Consider the following 13,259-nt stretch of genomic DNA (forward strand, 5'->3'; position numbering starts at 1 on the left):
GTGACTTACCTAAGCAAAGCATTTTTTCACTCAGATCCATGCTAAAGAGGAAGTGATGACCTGCTTGTTCAGCCTCACCATATCCTGTGTTCAGAATAATTTTCATTTCTACTTCTTTGCAAATGTTAATGGAATTTCTACAAATATTTTCTTGGTTTCTATGGTAAGAGAGAGTGTGAAACTTTCAAAACCACTGCATCATACTCATCATCCTGTGCTTTTCAGGAGAAGACCCTGACCACAAAAGGAGTCATCTGTGGCATTACTTGTGTGTGAACTGACATTTAGTACATTTTGATCCCTTTCAGGTTCACATTTGGAAACACAGACTCACATGTTACAAACTATAAAGGTTATTTGATCACTTGTATAACGACATATTAATGACAGAGCATATCAAAACAGCTCAACACAGATTCCTTCTCTGACTATAATGCAGTCAGGCATTAGCTGAAATTTAACTGTTAGTCTTTTGGAAATCTTACCTTACACAGGTTTAACTTTCCAAATGACTCAAATAAAATCTCCCAGTCCCCTGTGTATGCATGCATGGAGCATAGCAGGGTGCAACTGCTTGGGGAACTTGCCAGTAAGGGGTCACATGGGAGAAGCAGCCACCGTGCTGCAGACTTCCGCAGCCGTCTGCACACAGCGCTGCTCCCCTGGGCACGGGCAAGAGCCGTGCTGCATCTCTCAGCAAAGGAGCAGCTGTCCTGTGCCACACTCATCTGGCAGGCACTTCAGTTTGGGGCATATGGTCCACAACCATGCATCCCCTGGTTCTTTGCCTATGAGAGTGCAGAGCTCTAATGTTGCAGGACTTGTGGGATTGTGGAAAACAAGTCATCCTTATGCTCTGTGTGAGAAGAGCCATATGGACCTTAAACGAGGAATCGTGAGGTTTGGTGGTATTCCCACAGGTCAGAGATAACACAGCTCTTCCTCCTGACACTACACCCAGCCATTCACAAACAGTAATGGGTTGAAATAGTTATATCTAATTTCTCAAAGCATTATTACTTCAGTAAGCTTTTCCACAAGTGAATAAAAGCATAGTTCAGTTTGAGAGATATATTTGCATTAGGAAAAATAAATTGTTTTAGGAGGAATTACACCTGATTCGGACAGGGCATCTCCCGAGAGAATCCTTGACCTCCAGTTATATTTGTCTTCTCTCCTTGGAGTGAATCTCTGAAGAAACTTCTCTGGTTTTTATAGAGAGAAATGTTTCATAAAAGAATCACTGGTATGGTAGCAAATCAGGAACAAGACAAATGGAGCTAAGTAAAGCCCAACTTCCCCATAGGAATCTGTTTCTGTGGATGGGTATCTGGAAGCGTAGCTTGCCAGCGCAGTACTTTGTACTGTGTTATTGAACTGTTTCATAGACAAATTTTATAAATAAACATCAAAGTGTTTAAAAGAACAGTTAGCAAGTATGACCTCTCTTGCAAATATCCATGAACCTCCCTTCAGTAGTCATTCAGTGGTTCCAAAGGCTGTCAGGGCATTTAGCGTCAGTAATAAATGTTGTATTTGCTTTTGTTTCATCTGGCTTTGACCAGCAAATTCGGCTGATTACTTCCATTGTTATTTTTCTTAAGAAGACAATTACATTGTTATCATTTAAAAATCCTACTATTCTTACATATTTCTTTGTGTTGGTCTTGAAATTCAGAGCTCACTATCCTAGTCAATATAATTTTAAAACTTATTTTCATTCTTATATATATATTTTTTCTTTGTTTCTATCCTTTTTTTTTCTTCAGAGGTTTGGTTTGGTTCATGCTCCTCCTGAATGTTACATTTCCCATTTTCATGTTTGTTGAAGAAAACACCAGTAATTGCAGAGGCCCTGCCAGCCCCCATATTAGTAGTCAGAGGCTTAAATTATAGCACAGAGCAAGAAAATATAGGCACTTAGCTGATGGTCATGTGTTGTTATGGCTGGATTATAACTGTACTCAGGAGGAATGCTCCTGTGGCTCTGAGATTACATTCTTGCAAGATAGTAGCTCACACAGGGCTCTGCAGAAGCTCTTTGCATTCTTCTGCAAATATCCTGAAGAGACGGTCAGCCTCATCTGTATTTGGTCTACCTGTGGGATACAAAAAGATAAGTATAAACTGTTCCATCTCTGTTGTGGGTCCAGTAAGCAGAACTTATGAAAGTACATCAATAGAGCAGTGCCAGTAAAATTTCCACTGGGTCCCTACAACATGTTGTGACATAACCACCAGGATAAGAACAGCCTAAAAGCAGGCACTTTACATGGCATATGTCCGTGGGAAAGAGTGTATCATTTGTACATAAAGTGTGAAAGAAGTTACTGCTGGTCTGACCAGCAGCACATGGACAGAGACAGTCACACAGCTGTAAAGGTCAGGAATCTGCTAGGAATCCTTGTGCTGTGTTGCTTAGTTAAAAACTGACAATTTAGGGTTCCTTTGTGTCCAGGGAAACCACAGTAGAGAGCACCGATGCCTTTGGTATGGGACAGCTTTGAGAAGAATTTGACTTAATGTGTATCCAACTGATTTTTTAAAAAGTTATATTTTCTTCAGTTTCTTCAGAGACAACTTTTGAGGCAGGTCAAACATGTTTACCTTAATTGGCCCATGCACTTGAGTTAACCCAATTTCTTGGATAGAAAATAGTAGATAAATCATAAAGGGCTGAGAACAGACATGCACTACAGATTCTGATTTGTCCTATGGGTAAACTCACAGATTCCCTGGTTTGTTTGTTTCCACTTTGGCTCTGGTGACTACATCTACATCTACTAAAGTTAGAGGCCTTTAAAAACGGCCTTGTAAAAAAGGCCTTGGTCAATTGACTAACATTAGCCCTATGGAGAGTCCAGATCTCCACTGGAGAGTGTTTGGGGTCTGTAAGCTGCAAAAGCTTCAAAGAGATAGTGTGGTGTGGTACTATGATTATCACACCAGTGCTGTACTCTGAAACTACAGTTTTGTTGTACCCTGAATTGCAATGTTCTTGACAAGAAATTGTCTCACATCCTGAGTCATCATCACTGCAGCTGTGGATACTGGGATTTTCCATACAGGACCCTTTTCTATGTGCTGGCTAAACCACTTGGCCGTAATATGTGAGTTTTTACAATATAGATTAAACTAAGTGGAAACTGTACATAGAGCATTTAGGAGGTTGTAATTCTGCAGCTAAGCACTCTATTTTCTGTTCCTTTTTGTTTTGCAGGTTGTTACTTTGTGGTATAGAGCTCCTGAAGTCTTGCTTCAGTCCAGTTATGCAACAGCAGTTGATCTTTGGAGTGTTGGCTGCATATTTGCAGAAATGTTCCGTCGAAAGTAAGAAATACAGTTTTATTTTCTTCATGTTTTTCATTTGAAAAAATGTGTAGTAATGCCTGTCACAATACTCTGAATCATGTTTATATTGGAAAGGCCTGATAAGATGTTTTATTTGCAGTGCAAAATATAAATGTCCATTGCAGATTCATACTTACTGCTATCTTGAAGTCTCTTTTGATGGGAGTCTCAGCTCTTGGTAAAACTTACATGAGCATTGTTGTATTCTGGTTGAACCTGAATCCAAATGCAGAAAACTGGGTGAGAGAGGCTGTTGATCAATTTGAGTAAAGCTGGATTCTGGAAGGGATTTACCCTAAGGAAGGCAGGGCACGGAGGTCAGCAGAGTCTTCTTTCTCTGCAGTTTGTGTATTGAAGCATCAGGTGTTTGCTTGTAGTCTGCTCTCAGGATAGTTGAGATTTAAGAAGTCACTATAAAGTTGTTTTCTAGAGGTGGGATTTTTTAAGAATAACTTATGTAGTAGCCTGAGGGTAGGGTAACAGAGATGACAAGAGTAGTTAACCCCATCCTCCAAGATAAATGGCTTTTTTTTTAGCTGATAGTATGAAATCAGAACTATCTCATTACAGAACATTACAGCTGGATGCAGGTGAGCTGTGAATTCAAGAGTTCCTCCCATGTTCTGTCTTTGCCTATGGAAAGACACTGATGTGCAGGTTGTACCGTGTAGGGTGTGGAGAGGAACAAACCTGCAAGTTTTAACAGGGTAAATCTGTCTTGATACTAAGGCAATCACTTGCATTTTGATTGAGCTAAAGGCAAAAAGTGCATGTTGTCATCACCTGGGTGATTTCCATGTAGAAACTGTATAGCATCTTTACCCATGGTAAAGCCAAAAGATATACAGAACAAAAATGTGAAATAAAAGTATATATTGGGTCAAACCTAAAACACAAAATCAGTAAAATTTAGAAGGGGATACAATGCTATAAGGGCCTTGAGAAACAATTATGTAATTTATGCAATAAGTTTAAATACTAATTGAAGTCTTGTAAAATAACTTCAGGATTTTACTACTTATTAATGTTATATGGAAAAATCATTTTCCTTGGGCTTCTTGCCTGGTTAAATGGCCTGGGTAGAGTTATCCTCCACCCTCTCTGTCTCTGACTCAGAAATGAAGTCAGAAAATGAGAGAGAAAAAGAATGAGGATTTTAGGAATATCACTTAAACTCTCCATTGCAAACTTTTAAAGATTCAGTCTTGGCCCATATACCAACATATTCATAAGAGTATTAAGCTGCGGCTAGTTTTTCTGATTCAAATAGGACAGTCAAAACCTTCATTTTACCATTTGCAATAAGAGTGAAACAGGCCAAAAAATGAATGTAGAACTTTATTACATGCTCAAAACTTTATTTTTCCTCTCATTTAATTTGAAGCATTTTGACAGATAAGAAATATTGCCATATACAAACTCCACCAATTTAATTGTATTTTTTCCTGTAATGGTGTATGAGCTTTTTTGAATCTCCAAATTCACAGAGTACATTAAATTTTCTACTTATATGTAAATGCAAATATTACATTAATATTACAAAACTAGTATTTTTTCTTATGGAAATGAATCTGATTTGAACCAGAGTTCAATAAAACTAGGACTTCTATTTTTCTTGCCAGATAGGGTCAGTCTGACATTCTCAGTCTTACATTTGGAGGATTGTCAAAAACTGTAGAGTTGAGGAATCTGCCAAGTCTGTATGCACCATGTTATTTCATCGCAAACAATATGACTTCTACATGCTTCAGTGTACAAGCATGATTTGGAAGACTGTTCTCAAGGTTCTTTGCCATAAAGCCACAGCAAGCAGCCCTAATGGTGGCTCTGTGGGTTAACGTTGCAATACTCTCTGCATGATCTGTGTTGTCTTTCGGATTCTTCTCATGGGTTGCAAAAAGCCCATGTTACCGTGACCTTGGTAGCAGTGAAATGTAAAATTTTGCAAACTCCGTGGAGTATATCCAAAAGATTTTATAAATGCAATAGCAATTTTACTGGGAAATGGTGGTGTCCTTGGGTAATCACCAATCTGTATTTCCACTGGTGTTGGTAGGATAAGTGTATGAGAATGCAGTTAAAACTTTTTGAGTGATAGATGTGGGTTTACTATTAAAACAACCTTTTCATTTTGCTGTCCTAGTGGGTACTTTTGGCTTCTTTTCCTACTCTCTTTTGCATTCTCTTTTAAAGATCTTAAAACCCTGTCATTTTTAAGAAATACACTGAGACTTCTGTGGGCATTTTTATATCCCAGGGACTTCACTGGAACAGGTTTCATAGTAAAACACTATACAGCATCACAGAACATACCAGAATCCTGTTTATGTCAAGGAGAAATTGGACAGTCTGAGTTTGCTTGAATTTTGTAGGCTGTCACAGTGAGGGTGCTTTAAGCCTGGGTAAGTACAGGAGAAAAATGAGCACTGTATGAGTGGTCCAGTCTGTATGTTACAGGTTACTACGTGTTTTAAGTGGATGGCACCTCAGTTTAAATCACCCTTAATCTAAAACAAGACAAATGCAAGCCAAGTATTTATTTAAGAATTAGTTTAAGAATTAGATTAGAAATACACAGAAGTGTGTAAAGGACTTGGACACCAAAAAAAAAAAAAAAAAAAAAAAATATATATATATATATATATATATATCTCTGTCTAGACACACCTAGAGTAAATTTGAACATTTCTCTCATCTTGGCTGATTCAGCTAAACAAATGACACTTAATGACACTTTTAATCTCTTTTCCTCCCACAGTCTGAAGTTTGTATAAAGTCATAGCTATTTTAAAATGGCACATTTTAATTTTGGTACAGACTTATAGGCTTCTGCAGAGATGGACACATAGAGTTTGTATCCTAAAATCCCTGAGTTAGATTCCCAAGGATCCTATTCTATTTGCAGATCACGAATAAGCTGCTCAGTACTCAGGTATATGTGTTACGTACACAGAAACTCTTCTGCTTTGTGTGTCTTTTCTGTCCATGTGCGCTGCTGATGACACCCATAATAAAGCATTACTTCAAAAATTCCATGTATGACAGATCCAGTTTTTAAATGTCCTATTTAGTTAAGCAGTTTGCAGTGACTTCTGGGCATTTGGATGGAGTGTAATGAAAGAGTAATGGATGAAATGAAAGAGTAAACGTATTTGTCACAGTGCCTGTTTTCTTTGTGATTTAAAAGTTCTGGTGCATGGATAGTAAAAACCAGTAGGGGAAATTTTGTAAACTATGCTATGGCTTGCTACCTTATCAGAGAGCCCCTCAGAGATACAGCTGGCAGGATTGACAGGGGCCTGAGGGCATGGGAACATAATTTGGCTTTTTTTTTGATGTTTAGATAAAGATTTGAATTACTTATAAAAGTACTATACTTTGAGACTGAGCATTTTCCAGGCTAATAGGAAAGGGCTTTGTACCTTCTACTAGGTAAACACTTCATTAAAGAGAAAGGCAAAAATGGGAGTAGCATGCACTTCTGTCTCGATCCATAAAACTCTTGCTCCAAAGCAGGAAGCCGTGACCAGTGTTTTAGGGAAGAAGAGAATGTCTTCTTGTTCAATCAGGTAATACTTAATCCAGATGAATGAGGGTGAAAGGGGAAAAAGACTGGAATCCCAGATTCAGATCTGGGTGAAAGGCTCTATAAAAGAAAACTCAGATTACCAATCATGGATTCCCTTCTGAGTAGTCAGTCTTGAGAAAACATGTCAAAATATTTTGCTGCTTTGTTCTTATTTTATCTATACCTGCCCAGTTTTCAAAACCACACTCCTGTATAATTTCAATGCTGCACTGACTAGGAGGTTGGTAGGTATGCATGGGGGACTCAAGAGTCAGGCTATCTATGTAACAATCCTAGCTGGGCACCTTTAACTGTAATAATAAACAATCAATTGAGTTTGTCTCCCTTTGGAGTAAATACAGAGCTAAAAATCATCAGAAGAGACTATTAGTTTTGTAGCCTCTGTTACATTTGCATCCTAGTCAAGCTTAAGAAGTCATACACTAGAGGGTGGCCATGTGACTGCACGTTTACAGGCACCAATTCAAACCCAAAACTGGACAGACAGTCCTCTCCCAAAACCCTTTTCCACCTGCCGAAATCAAAAGTAAAACAGTATTATCTCAGTGCAACGAACTTCATCTATCCAGGAGGGAAATTAATTCCATTCACATGGGTTTCTTACTGAGACTGTTCATGCACAAGCTCCATGGTATTTTAAGCAGCCTGCTGTTGGTAAAATCATCAGTTCCAGAAATTCATAAGCCGCAAGATTGGCATAAATCATATGAGGCTCTTATTTATTTTTTTTAATATTAAATCATGTTTTTAGCAGTTGTCTCATTTTTCAGCCTACTCTGTCAACTCCCAATATATGTGAGACAGTTACTACATTGCAAACTGTGCTTGAAAATTGTAATAGCAGATAAGAGATGTGTGTCTCTACTGAAATACCTATGGTGGGCCAAGTTCCCTGGTGGGCACAAATAGCAGACACGGGGAAACAAGCTATTGGCATATAAGTCATCTCTCGGTGTTATAAATTTGTCCAATTAGAGGAGTTACATCAGTGTGTGTGGAAAAAGCGTGAGCTTGGGACTTCGTTGTTGTAGATAATGTATGAGATATGTAATGATATCAAAACTGATGATATGAACACTGGATTGAGGACCTACAGGCTGCTTAGAATCATAAGACATCAGGTTTTAAAAAACTAGCAGTACACTTACTCATTTTTAGCTACAATGTCTTAGGGTATTGAGTAATTCTAGATCGTCTAAAGCACTGAAATACAGCAAATCTTTATTCCCCTTTCCAAACAAGCCATAAGTTATTAGTACAGTTTGAAGTGCAGTCATCAGATCCATTTCATGTACTTTCCTGGATCATCTACAGAACCAGGTGGTAGAATGGGTCTGTGGAAACAGACCATAAGAGTAGTGTGGCCAGCAGCACTGGGGAAGTGATTGTCCCTCTCTACTCTGTACTCAGCACTGGTGAGATGACACATTGAGTGCTGTGGTTTGTTCTGGGTCCCTCACTTCAAAAAGGACATTGAAGTGCTGGAGGGTGTCCAGAGAAAGGGACATGGAGCTGGTGAAGAGTCTAGGAAACATGTCCCATGAGAAGCAGCTGAGGGAACTGGGCTTGTTGTGGAGAAAATGAGACTCAGGGGAGGACCTCACTGCTCTCTACAGCTCCTGAAGGGTGATTGTAGTGAGGTGGGGACCAGTCTTGTCTGCCACGTCTTAAGTGAAAGAACAAGAGGAAATGGAGGTAGTCTGAGCCAGGGAGGGTTCAGATTAGGTATTAGAAAAAAAAAATTCAGTACAGGAGTGGTCAGACATTGGAATAAGTTGTCCAGGGAGATAGTGGAGTCACTGTCTCTGAAAATGTTCAAGAGATGGATGTAGCACTTGGGGCTGTGGCTCAGGGGTGATTATGGTGGTGCTGGATTGGTGGTTGAACTGGATGATCTTCAAGGTCTCCTCCAACCCCAGTGTTCTTGTGATGCTGAGAAGGAGGACCCACTCAAAATGTGCCCCTCACTTCTACCTCTACCTGACTCATGAGCAAAGAGCAGAAGAGTCAGATCTGCAGTAGAAGTTTCAGTTAATGCTTTGCGTGGGATGAAGATGATCAAGTGGTTGCAGGAAGAAATAGCCAAGTGTAACAAGAACACCTTTTTTTAAGCTGTCTCCAAAAGCTGAAGCTGGATAGGGAAGTTGGAACTTCAGCCACTGAGTAAAAAGACTAACTGTTTAGAGGGATCATGTTGTAAAGTTTTGGCTTCACTGAAATCCTTGTTGAAATTAACCTTGACTTCAAAGGGGATTGTAGCCTCTTCAGAAACAATTCAGTGGGACAGGGTTGCACAAAGAGTGGCAAAGCTATTCTCTGTTAATGTGCACAGTACAGCACTTGAAGCAATTGCTGTAGAAGAGTGCTGCAAACTGGCAAGGCAGGAGAGGGTGTTGTATAGTGGTGTCCCCAGCTTCCATGCCTTGCACTTCCTTCAGTGATGCTGTACAAGCTTTCAGCTGCCTCATCTGTGATATAAACCCAGGGCTGTGAGACTTTTGTTCAAAATAAGGGTTGCAAAATGTGGGAGCTATGAAGAACTGTCAGCTGGGAGTCGAGGCTAAGGGTGGAATTCACTCTTCTGGGCTTCATGAGGCTGCATGGCACAAGCAAAAGAGTGTGTAAAAGTTAAATTTGCCCAAATTTAAGATAGTCTAGGAGAATGATTATTGTTACCTGTCTGCTAAAATACTACACACACAAACACATGCACAAAAAGGTATCTACAAAGGAAGCCAAGCCATGAGTGTGTGAGCTACTGTACGCTTGTCCTTATCCAGAGAAAGATGTGGAACTCCTGTTTGTTACCAGGGGCAACAAAGTGATCCCTTGTAACAGAGCCTGCAGTTCCCTGGTGCTTTGAATGGGACAGGCAGCTTTTCTCTTGGGAGAGATCTGCTGTCTGTCCTGACTTGCATCAGTTTGATCATGCACTCATTTGGTCTGAATTAGCTGTTCTGTAGGTGCTAATCTCACACAGATACAGTCTTTTTAAGCTTGCACTTCCAAAAAAAAAAAAAAAAAAAACAAAAAAAAAAAACAGATACACGTCTGCAAGTATGTTCAACAGAGAGCCACAGGTTCTCAACGGCCTGTGTGTTCTTCATCTGGAGATTGAAGTAAAGAGGACAGTGGGGGAAAATTGTTCACAGAAATGCTGCTATTGCAGAGAACTGCTTGGAAATGTAAACGTACTGTGTCCTCTACTCCTGACATAGCCTTGGTTAGTCATTCCTTATGATGAGTTTTTTTGCTGTTGGATGGTCTTGAGAATAATCAATCTGTAAATTTGCAAATGCATGCTCAAGGGGGGTGGGTTGTTTATGTGTGCTAAATGATCCTCACTTCAAATTAAGTAACAGTGTGTTATTACTTAAATTTTTATTCCCATTAATAATATTCAATTATACAAACCTTTAGGAAAGCAGAAACATTTGTTTAAAGTCTGATACTGAAACATTATCAGCAAAATACTTTGCAATTGAATATAGAGCTTGTTAGTATAAGTATAGGATGTATTCCTGCTGCAGCCCAAGTGCATCAGTGATATGACTGAAGATACCTGGGTTTGGATGGGAGCAGAACAAAGAGACTACATATTTATATAAGCCACCATAAACAGAGCTGTCTCAAACTGAAATCAGTTGATAAACTTAGCCTGATTTCTATAGGAAAGGATTGTATTCCTTGTCTTTTTAAAATTATCTTTATTTGCACACCATTGTGAATCTTCAACAGACTGGTATTTTAACTTCTTGCTGTGTGTATGGATAATGCAGATGAAATCCTGGGCATACTGAACATGAGAAAGAAAGACAGCTCTGACTGATAGTGAAGACTTCAGTTTTATTTTACCTTTCTGCACATACAAGAACAGTACCAAGAACACAGTCTGAAAAGAGGCTCTGAAGATAATAAGGAGCCTCTAAAATATGAATACTGCCATGCAGTGAATTGTGAGGCATATTTCTATGACACGGAATAGTTTCAGATGCATCTTAATTCCTTGTCAGTTAGTTCCCTGTGCTTCAGCATTTCTGATCATTTAGTCCTCACTGTTTTAAGTGGACACAGTAGCTAAGCAGCAGTAGGAATATTTGGCTTTGCCTACTAGATCCTGTATTCCTCCATATGGAAAATTTCTACTTCTTTTCAGTTCTTAGCTTAACTTTTCCTTCTCACGCTGTGTTCTCTTATTTTCAACATATTTCTGATTTTTTTTTCGAAAGCAGAGAAAAGATCTGTAAAATATATTTTCAATCTTCTTTAGGTTGGAAAGAAGAGGGAACTAGAGAGAGCAGCAGAGGAATCTGTTAACAAAATTAAAAATAGGATGTATAAGTGGATATTGGGAGGGAAGGTATAATAAAACCAAAAGAGTAGAGCCATGGCAAAAAGCAACTGAGTAAGTACAGCCATGAATGCTGCTTATAAATTAGGTTTTCCATATAAACTGCCAAACATTTTAAATGTGGTTAAAGTGAGAACTGGTCTCTTTATCATGCAGCAATTTCTACACAGACCTTGCAATCACATTATCTGGTGTTTTCCAGTGAACCTTAAACCAACATATCTAGTGGACCAAGAGCTCCAAAGTGTAATCATTCACTTGTCTGCTTGCTTACAGTTAGATCTTGGTAGCAAAAAGAACTAAAATAACTTTTTTTTGTTTTGTTTTGTCTTTGGTTCTAACAAGCAATGGTTGCAGCTTAGAACTGTAAAAGTTACACAGCTTAATTTGCAACCTTTGAACCAAAGTACTGTATGAATCTGGCCTGAGTTTTGTTTCTGCCATTTTTGGAAATTATCTTGTTTTGTTATAAGAATGATTTAAGATGCAAGTACCGTAAAAGTTAATCACAGTCCAGACCAACTGTACTGGGAGAAAGCTTGTTCCTTAGAAAGATCTTGTCAGCATTCAAAATTCTGTGCTTTGCACTTTTTATACTTCATTCTTCTGCATTCATGTGCATAGGGGTGTGTGGGAGGCTGGTCATTTTTCTGAACTAGACTTAATAAACTGGGATTTTTTTCTTCCTCCCCAGATAAGTGGCAGCCTATTAGGAAGATCTTTTTCAAGTATTTTTAAAGTTGAATGGACACAAGCCACAGTTTAACTTAGTGACCTTAGTGATCTGATGGAACAACAATGACATTCTGCTTCACGCTTAAGGAAACTTAACATAAAAGGAAGCAGAAAACTGCACTTGTTCATGTTATTCCAGTTTTTGGGATAACGATGATTGTTTCTGTTTAACCTGACATCCAAGGCAGAACTTGCATTAGCTTTAGACAGAGAACAAACACACCTTAATAGAGAGAAGGGTAAACAGTCAGAATAATGCTATAAATATTGATTAAGAAATAAATGTGTTTCCAAGACAGCATCACCTCATTAAAAGTAAAATACTGTGTTGCTTTTTAGCTCACATTTTCCCTCAAGCCTTTTCTAGTTGATATCTGTTTGTCTGCAGTTGGAGTGATTGATAGCCGTTAGTCAAATCCAGTAACTGTATGGGTTTGTGGTTGGGGATGGGTGGTAAGTGCCAGGCCATTCACTTGTGGTTTTGCTTCTAATTTCCAGCTGTGCCAGACTTTCGGTCAGAGGAATAGATCTGTTGGTAAGGGAAACCGTTGATAAACCATAGAAACCAGAAACTGCCACTACCCATGACAAAAAACCAGAAGAGAACCCTGGAGCAGTACTACAAAGCCCCACAGAAATGGTGTTAGCTGACCAAGTTTAATTTGACTATTTGGTTCAGTTGTGGGGTCACGTCAGGCAAGGCAGTGGCCAAGGGACCGGGACTGGGGCCAGGTGGCTCTGGGCTGGCAGCCAGTGGCTGCACACAGCCTAGATAGCACCTCATGAGAGGTCTTCTCCTGGAGAGCTTCCCATAGTTTCTTCATTGCAGGTGGCACACTAGTCTGAAATCCCCCTGAACACATAGTCCTTAAAAATATATGCATTCCTTAGAGGTGCAGTATTCCAGTCTGTGACAATCTGAATTAGTCTTGCCAGAGGTCAGAGGAAAAGAGCTTGTGGTTAAGAGAAAGACCACAACATGTCAGTTGTGATGTAGGTATTTGTAAGTCCTTGGTATTACCATTGTAGCATTTGCAATGGATGTTTGGAAATGCGCTGGCAGCAGAAACATCTGGATCTGAGCTGTGCTGTGTACAGATGGTGTCCAGTTGCTGTGAAGGTGCACCACTTTTGTGTCCTCTAGAGCATCTCAAAGACAAGTTCATACCTGTGATAAGCCAGGGCTATCTGAGGGCTGCTTTGGTGGGATCCCCAGCTGCAGATTGGTTTTAG

At 39.3% G+C, this 13,259-nt stretch overlaps 1 protein-coding gene across 4 annotated transcripts in view; it reads left to right on the forward strand.

The window, feature by feature from the left end:
• The window catches only part of CDK6 (cyclin dependent kinase 6), a 128,162-nt gene that overhangs the window by 91,203 nt on the left and 23,700 nt on the right, over positions 1-13,259 (forward strand). For all 4 annotated transcript variants that reach the window (XM_021551739.2, XM_021551737.2, XM_021551738.2 and 1 more), the window contains one exon: positions 3,221-3,330. In XM_021551739.2, the coding sequence (XP_021407414.1) occupies positions 3,221-3,330 (110 nt within the window). The remainder of the gene's footprint in view (positions 1-3,220; positions 3,331-13,259) is intronic.

Source organism: Lonchura striata, chromosome 1 (assembly GCF_046129695.1).
Source record: "Lonchura striata isolate bLonStr1 chromosome 1, bLonStr1.mat, whole genome shotgun sequence".
Classification (NCBI taxonomy): Eukaryota; Metazoa; Chordata; class Aves; order Passeriformes; family Estrildidae; genus Lonchura; species Lonchura striata.